At 36.1% G+C, this 9,130-nt stretch overlaps 1 protein-coding gene across 3 annotated transcripts in view; it reads right to left on the reverse strand.

Moving 5' to 3' along the window:
* Positions 1 to 9,130, reverse strand: part of ZFYVE28 (zinc finger FYVE-type containing 28) — a 188,175-nt gene that overhangs the window by 115,808 nt on the left and 63,237 nt on the right. For all 3 annotated transcript variants that reach the window (XM_027835962.1, XM_027835961.1, XM_027835963.1), the window contains exons 5-6: positions 3,078 to 3,167; positions 1,178 to 1,267 (exon numbers count right to left, since the gene is read on the reverse strand). In XM_027835962.1, coding sequence (XP_027691763.1) covers positions 1,178 to 1,267; positions 3,078 to 3,167 — 180 coding nt within the window. The remainder of the gene's footprint in view (positions 1 to 1,177; positions 1,268 to 3,077; positions 3,168 to 9,130) is intronic.

The raw sequence follows: 9,130 nt of genomic DNA on the forward strand, positions 1-9,130 counted from the left end.
AAAGAAAGGACAGGGGAGGAAATGAGAGGAGAGGAGAGAACAGGGAATTGGAGGGGAGGACAGGACAGAGCCTAGAGAGATACCCACAGTCAGAGCGTGGGATAATAATGATAAACCTGCATAGAGGCCCAATGAAAAAGGGTCAGATAAGTGTGAGACTAATATCAAAGAAACATGGAAAGCAGAGAGCATCAAAGAGGCAAGGGTGGTCAACACTGACAAATGCTGCAGAGGAGGAGGATTGAGAGGAGGCCATCAGATTTGGCAAATGAGAGATTTAAGACAGAATAATTCCCACTGCTTTTCCCTAGTATAATTTATCCTGAACCCCTACAGTGTATATATGTCAGCACCATGATTCAGTGTATTTCTACTTCCTGATGGTTGCCATCTCATTTTCAACAGAAGATCCTGAACCCGTCGTTTTGGACAATTCTATATTGCTCTTTTGGCTCTGAGATTTGACTCTTTCTGGGACTCCTGTAGTAGATTCCTGTTTGTCTCTGATCTTATTTTCTGGGCAGCCTGCAACGTGATCAGACCTGTGCTCCATCCTATGTCTTACACTGGAAGGGGACTCTACCTATTACTTACAGCTTTGTATGACCAAGCTCCAGTGCTTTCCTGGAGTCACTATCCACCTTTGTCATAAAACATCAAGCATTCCATTTTCAAGATACAACATGATGGCAAAACAGTAATATTGTAAAAGGTCTTTCATTCCCTATATCACACTAGATTACTTCCATGGTTTAAAAAAAGTGGTGGTAATTTATCTTTTGGGGTGTATTTTGGCATTTTGTAAATAAAATTAGACTAAGAATCAAGGAGCCTTGGTCCTAATTCTGGTCGTATTACTAATGAGCAGTGTGACTTCGTGCAAAGTCACTTAACTTTTCTATGCCTTATTATCTTCATCTCTTAAATGGGGATAGTAATATTTGCACTACTTACTTCAAAAAGTTGCTGAAAAGAATAAACATTAAAATATAAGTCAATGTTCTTTGAAAAGCACAAAATTCTATGCAAAATGCAGTTATTATTTAATATCACCTTAAAACAATCCTGGTTTCTGTTGTCTTATACACCATATCACCAGATTTCCTCAAAATGATTTGACTTTTTCAAAGGAACCAAATGAAATAGCAGAGCTTCCCAAATATTGCCTAATACTTACCATACAATGGCTAATCTTGGAATTGTAAACATTAATGCTGGTTCATAGTCATCAATCATGTCTTGAGTGAGGTATCCAAGCTTTAGAGCTCTAGCCAATTTTAAAAAAAGGAAATTATTAATAACTTGTTACTTTTTCAGTAGATTATATACAAATGAACAGTAAGAAAACTTGCAATTTCATGAAAGAGGGAAAAAAATAAAATGAAGGCTGCCATTTTTTTTTTTAACCAATTCACTGGTTCAAATGCAAAACCCTTCCCCCACTCCCCTACCCGACCAAATTAGGAGGAAACAACCTTAAATAAGGCACTTAGTGTCAGAGCTCAGCTCGCCATTTTCCGTAGTGATGTCACTGTTAATAACTGATACCTTATAGCTGTATCCCCCGTCCCACAATCCCTTGCAATGTCATTGTTAACACCTAAAACCTTTTAAATTTTGATCGGGAAGGGAACCACAGTAGAGTCCTTTACTTCCCAAACCAGCTCACCAATGCAGGAATGTTTTGCAAATAAGTCAAATGAAAAGCCAAGTACTAATCTCTGAGAGTACAAAAAGAAAAAGTGAGATGGTCCCTGTTGTCCAGGAGTTCAAGCTCTAACTGGGAGGGCTACCACATAGAAGCAAGATCACCTTAAGGAAGATCAAATGGTCCTGAAGTCCCAAAGGACCAGGTGTTGGGAGGGATGACAAAGTGTTGGGTGGATAGGGACATAATCTGTCCTCTTTCTCCACTTAGACAATGACTTCAGTCCTGGCCATTATCCCCTCCAGCCACGGCTATTGTACTAGCTTCCTAATTAGCTTCTCTAGTTCCTGCCTTTCTTCCCTCTAATTCTATACTCACATAGTTGTTAAAATATCCTTCCTAGTGTACAAGTCTGACTAAGTAATTTCACTGCTCATTTACCTCCACTGGCTCCCTACTGCCTCAAGGATAAAATATGAATTTCTCAGCCTGACATTTAAAGCCCTCTATAATCTGGCTCCTGTCTACTTTTCCCAACTCATTTCATATTTCTCTTCATATCTTTTCTGTTTCAGTGAACATAACTCAAATTCAAGATTCCTTGGTCTCTGTGCCATCACAGAATCTGTCCCCATTATCTACAATGGCACCTCATAGATCCTTTTCTGCATTTGAGCCTCACCCACCAAATACATAGTCTTTTCTGATACACCTCAGGCCCTACCCCTGCATTTTAAATATTCTCTCCCTCCCCAAATGACCTCCTATTTCCTTAGGTAAGGTTATAGTCTATTTCCTGTCCATTTCCCCTGAAATCTGCTTCAATGGAACATAAGCTCCTTAAAAGCAATGGTTATTTCATTTTTGTCTATCTAGAGTATCCTATACATATTGAAAGCTGTTGTCAAACTAAACTGATTCAATGGCAGAGATCCGTGAAGTAGTGAACACTAAATTTAATCTTATTAGATTCAACCCATCTTTCCCATCTGTTTTAGTTTTTGCTGATAACTGCTGACTCCATTAAACTGTGTTTACCTTTCTTTGTACTTCTAATATTAGGCACAGTGTCTGGCACATAGTAAATGTGTAATAAATGCTTGTTGACTGACTGGCTGCCACTTTATCTATAGCTAAATAATTTAACATGGGGCTCCACAAGAAAAATATTCAAAATTTTCAACATTGACCTAGCTAGATCCTAAGTAGCTAAAAGTAATGATTCTGAGTTTTCATGCTCCACATAAAAGCAGAACTGCCCCCATCCTCACCTCTATCTCATCCCTTAGGAAATAATATTTCATACCTCTATCTCATCCCTTAGGAAATAATATTTCATAATCATCAGTTATTTGCTAATCCTACAAAAGACTAAACTGTGGGAAATAAAAAGCATAATGAATTAGTTATTTATCTGTTATATTCTTACCTCTCCACTGTTTCGCAAAAAAGCACGATTACCTCCTGTTGTACATAATATTCTTTTGGCGATTTTACTGGTACCATGGCTGAGACATAACTAAAAAGACAACAAAGTTTTAATTATAAAATGCTGTAATTTTGTATCTCCAAACAGCTCGATATCTTTGATTAAAACCAAAAAACGGATAAACATTTTAATTATAGCATCACCCCTTTTGGGTGGACAATTGCACAAATGTAGCAATTTTTAATGAGAGTAAAAATGAAAATCATTCATAACTATAGTTGCTTAGTTACTGAAGGAAGTGATAGATTTATTAAACTGTTTTCTAGGTAATAATATTCTAGAATATTAATTTGGCTTGAGTTTACTAGAACTGTTTACTTGTCTTCTCAATGTTGCAGAATGGCTTGTTTTCTCTCATTTCTAATAAGAAAAAAATTAAAAATGAGAACTACAATACTGTGATTCCTAAAAACTTTAAGTCAGGTAAAACATCACTATTTGAGCACCAAAATCCAAAAGAAATAGCAAACTAGTTGCAGGAATGGGGAGTCAAGTCTTGTAGGAAGTATCAATGCAAGTGGCAAAATGCAGAACTATTTTTTTTTTATTTAATCTGTCTCCTCAAAGCTTTGCCCCTTTCCTGATGGCTACATGCATTCCCTATCTCCAAAGCACATCTTTATTTTAGAATTTGTGTTAGGGAAGGAAAGGAAATCCAAGTAAAGTTTGACATATACTCCAGGCTTTCAAGGAGAAGATTTTAAAGGGTTCATGGAAGGGATTACATGGAAGCCTGTCCAACAGGGAGGAAAAGTTCTCAAGAAAACCTAAATACAAGTAAAAATTATTCAGTAACAAAGGAAAGGAGTAGTCTAAAGAGAGTAAAGCAGTTGTACAAGAAGTTGGCAGGGAAGTTTTTAATATTTTTTTTTATATTACATTCATTTCTAAATATTTCCCTTCATCTAAGCCTATTCATTGAACTAATTCTTGGTAACAAAGATTACAAAAAGAAAAAGGACGTATCAAACTCAACCAGCATATTTACTGTGTTAGACAGTATATTGCACATCCTTAATCACCCACCTCTACAATGAAGGGAGGGAAGTGTTTTTTTTTCCCCCAACACTTAGTTAGGAGTAAGATTAGTCATTTTAATTATGCCGCATTCAAGTTCAGGGTTTTGTTCTGTTTTGTTGTTTCCCTTTACATTAACAGTCATCGAGTATATTGTTTTACTAGTTCTAATTATTTAATTTTTTATCAGTTCACATAAGTCTTCAGATGTTTCTGGAAATTTATCACATTCATTGTTTCTTATGGTAGAATACCATCACACTATTCCTTAATCTACAGACATCTAATTTCTTTAATATTCTTTGGTGCTGTAAGAAGTATGGCTATAAATACGCTGGTGTGGCTAGGGGCCTTTTTCTTTTTTGTTATTATATACTTAGGGAATATGCCAGAAATGGGATCATTGGGTCAAAGATTACAGAAATTTCAGTCTCTTTTGCATCTTAATTCCACATTACTTTTTAGAATGGTTGAAACAATTCACAATTCCACAGTAATTTATTGCACTGGTCTTCTCGTAGCTCCTCCAACATTGACTTCTTACATATTTTACCATCCTTGCCAATTTGCTGAGTATAATGTGAAACCTCAAAGTTCTGATTTACATTTCTCTTACTATTAGTGATTTGGAGCAAATTTTCATTAAGGTTAATATTTTGCAATTCTTTTGAGAAACTTTGTTCACAAACTTAGATCATTTTTGCAATGGGAAATGTCTCTTTCTGTGATACGTTCATTTGTTAATTCCTTCCACATCTTAGACATTAAGTAACAGTAATATTTGACATGCCAGCTTTTTCTAAAACGGAAACTTTTCCTGCTTTTTCCTAAGTGCATTGATTTTGTTGATAAAAAAGCTTTTCAATTTCGTGGAGTCAAAACTGCCTATTTTGTCTTTTGTGGTATCCTGCAGCCTTCATTTGATTAAGAATTCTTACCCCAGTCAAAGTTTCATTGTTTTGAAAGGTACTCAGTTTCCTTCATTCATAATCTTTTTCATGGCATGACCATTCACATTCATGTTCCATATCCATTCTAAGCCTACTGCAACACGGTACAAGCTGGTATTGTCATATAGATAGATGTGTGTACATATATGTACACACACACACACAAGCTACTCTAAACCTAAATTTCTACTAAACTACTTTTCAGCTTTCCCAGTAGTTCTTATCACATAGGGAGTTCTTTTCCAAATATTTTGTGTCCTCAGGTTAATAGAGCACTAGGTGATGCCTGCTAATTCAGTTTATTCTACTCACTTGTTTGTGTATTTCCTATGTGTTACCAACTAGTTTGATGATTACTGCTTCAGTACATTCCATGTTTATAGTGGAAATGTTTTGATACTATTGTTCATGCTATTAGGAACTTAATCAATGCATTTTTAATTGAACTGATTGCACAAGGTAGTTTGGGAGCTCTGTGTGCATATATTAGAATCACAGAATTTTTCAGTGTCCTTGAAATCATTCAGTCTTATAAGGAAGAAGTATACTCAAATTATTCCAGAAAAGCAATCACTCCTTATATAAAATTTCAGTAAAGACCTTTGCTTTGAGCTAACTATGTCAATTGGCTATTAAATGTGAATGCACCAATGGAGACTCATGAGCCACAGATTTAGTAGTAGGAACCTGTAGTGTACTCTGAACCTGGTGTAGTTCCTTCCCAGAACCAGGGACTCTATTTACAAGGGTAAGAAGGAGAGCAGCTCTGAAAGAGTTGTTATATTTGAAGGGAAAAAAAGATATTTCAGATGGGTGAGATAATATGATTAAGGCGTGGAGGCAGCAATGAACACTGTATGTGAAGGGTAGAAAGACTGATTGATATTTTACTAGCACTTCCTTGTAATCTTGTGAGATTACTCTCATGCCTACAGTACTTGTCTCTAATCTTCAGGCTCTTAACACTTAAAACTTTGTGACTTAGTATGCTGAATTGCTTTTGATTCTTCCATTTGTATCCTGTTTGTTTTGTCCCCCAAGCTCCTTGGAGGCAAATAACATCTCTCAGACTTCTCTTAGACTTCTCCAAATCATTTAGAACTAGACATAAGAGATAAACCTTTAACAATCCATGCAGGAAAAACAAAGTAGATGAACAGGTACTGTTCAGACTGGGAGACAGGGATACACACTTGGATGAAGAGACCATACAAAGAGTCCATTAGTACACTGATTGTACACAGCCACTGCAGATGAGGAATGCCTAGGTCTAGAATTGAATAAGAGGAAGAAAGCAGGCTAATTTTCTTTGAGGAAATTGTGTAGCATTTTTTAAAATTTCAAGCTAATCCTTGAAACAAAAACACATTCTCTTAACCCTAATATCCTGTCCTGTAATGCTGTAGGACTATGGATCACAGGACATAAACTCTGAAGAAACAAAACTACAAGTGACTGAAAGCACAACTAAGAATCCCACAGTAATTATGAAGAACTGTAACATATTTATAATGATGACTTGCATATAAGAAGTGGCAGAAAAGACAGTATCTCTGATTAAGAACTTACGCAACTCGAGTAACAGTCAGTCCTCATGTTGGATCATGCTTTGACAATAATGACAACGCAACCTAAATTCAGTGCTATCAAACTACAAAACAAGACAAAAATAGAAAGATTTGCAGAAAAAAAATTCTAGAATATCAAGGGACACAATGAAAAAAAGACAGGAATGAAATGGAAATAGCAGACCTCAAATTCCAGACATCACAATATATTATGAAATAGTAATAATCAAAACCATTTGGTCCTGGTAAAAAAAACAAGAACAAAAAACCAGAAAGATATATTAATAGAACAAAGTAAAAAAAAAATCAGAAATAACCTAGTGTTCTACAAACCTGAAAACATACATTTCCCAGGCAAGAAGCTTCTATTTAACAAAAATTGCTGGAAAAACTAGAAAGTAGTATGGAAGAAACATAGTTAAAACCAAGATCTTATACCACATGCCACATTAAACTCAAATTGGTTATATGTCCTGAACATTAAAGGTCACACCATAAAAAAAGTCAGAAGAGAAGCAAATCAGGTATCTTTCACAGGTATGGCTAAGAACTGAATTCTAAATCGAACAAAGGATAGAGATGACTACAAAAGACAAAGTAGATTACTTCAATCACGTGAAATTGAAAGGATTTTGCAGGAACAAAATTAAGGCAACTAGGATAAGAAGGGAAATGACTGGGAAAAAATTTTTTTCTACCATATATCTCTGATAAAGATCTGGTAATAAGATATATAGATAACTAATAGAAATATATAAGACCAAAAACCATTCCTCAATAGAAAAGTGGCTAAATATCAAGAGTTGTTAAAAGAAGAATTTCAAACTATTAACAACTGTATGAAAGAATACACTACATTACTAATAATAAGAGAAAGACAAACCAAAACAATTCTGAGATTCACCTCACACCTTGTAGACTGGCAATGACAGTTAAGGGCTGATAGAAAGACAGGCATACAAATGCACTACTGGTAGAGCTGTGAACTAGTATAACTAAGAAAATGACTAAAATGTTTATTAAAAAAGAAATCAATCCACAAGTGTTCATTAAGTACCTACTATGTGCTATGGCACTGGGGATACAAGTAAAAAGGAAGGAAAATCTGTACTCGCAATGAGCTTACATCCTAATGAGGGAACACAACATTTACATAAAAATATACACTGTTAAGGTAAAAATATATACAAAATAGTTCGTTACAAGGTAGTCTGGGAGGGAGTACACTAGCAGTTGGAAGCTATAAGAAAAGGCTTCATGTAGAAGGTAGGTGCCTGAGTTGCACCTTGAAAGAGGAGAGAGAAAAAAAAAAGAGGAGAGAAACTTCATAAAGCAAAGGCAAGGAGTGAGTGCATTCCAGGCATGAGGTATAGCCATGGAAAATAGAGATGGGAAATGGAATGTGTGCAGGAGAAACAAAGAGAAGGCCAGTGTGGCTGTACTGAAGAGTGCAAGAGAGGGGCAATGTTCAATGAGAGTGAAAAGATAGGTTAGATTCAGGTAAAAGACCTTAAAAACTAAACAAAGGAATTTAGTTTATCATAGAGCTAAAGCATACACCCCAAGGACATAAATGATAAAAAAGAAAGGCCTATATACACCAAAAATATTTAACAGAACTTTTTGTAGTTGCAAAGAACTGCAAACAAGTAGATGTCCATCAAATGGATAATGGTTAAATAAATTATGGTACATAAACCTAGTGGAATATTACCGTGCTACAAGAAATAATAAGTTTCCCTCATCCTGGCTGCCCTCCTCCAGCTCCTCTCTAGCTCATCAATGGCCTTCCTAAAATGTGGTATCCAGAATATCCAACAACGCTCCAGGTGAGGTCTGATGAGGGAAGGCAGAGCCCACCTGGGCTGGCATCTCTCCCATCCTAGATACTGCCCTGTCCTTAGCAAGTGTAGTCCAAGATGGAGTTACATTCTTTGGCCACCATTTGACACAGTTGACTCATATTGAGTTTTTAATTCACTAAAAAGCTCAGATTTTTTCTCAGAGAAATATCTCTTCTCTTGTACTTGTGAATTTTATTTCTTGTACTCAACTGTAAGACTTTACATCAATGCTCACTAGGTCTCACTCAATTAATTTGGACTCAGAACACTGTTAGGATATGTTCTCTGCATCCTATTCCTAGTACTTACAAAGAACTGATTAGGGAGGGATCCTGAAGAAGGGGCAAAGAAAATCTACAGACAGCTAGAGATTGTGAAATTCATCCTAAGACATGCACTGCAGCCAATGGCGAGGGGAGGGACAGAGTGGGCACTGAATGAAGGTGCCAAGGACAGGGAAAGGTGGTGGGAACAGAGCCTGGGGAGAGGATGGGGAACATAAGGGATGGGTGAGAGAATGGAGGATGTGACTCAAACTCAAATATATCTCAATAAAAAAAAGAAAGAAAGAAAGAAAGAAAGAATAAGTAGGACAGATACGGAGAAATGTGAGA

Source organism: Vombatus ursinus, unplaced genomic scaffold (assembly GCF_900497805.2).
Source record: "Vombatus ursinus unplaced genomic scaffold, bare-nosed wombat genome assembly UNPS02014818.1, whole genome shotgun sequence".
In the NCBI taxonomy this organism is placed as follows: Eukaryota; Metazoa; Chordata; class Mammalia; order Diprotodontia; family Vombatidae; genus Vombatus; species Vombatus ursinus.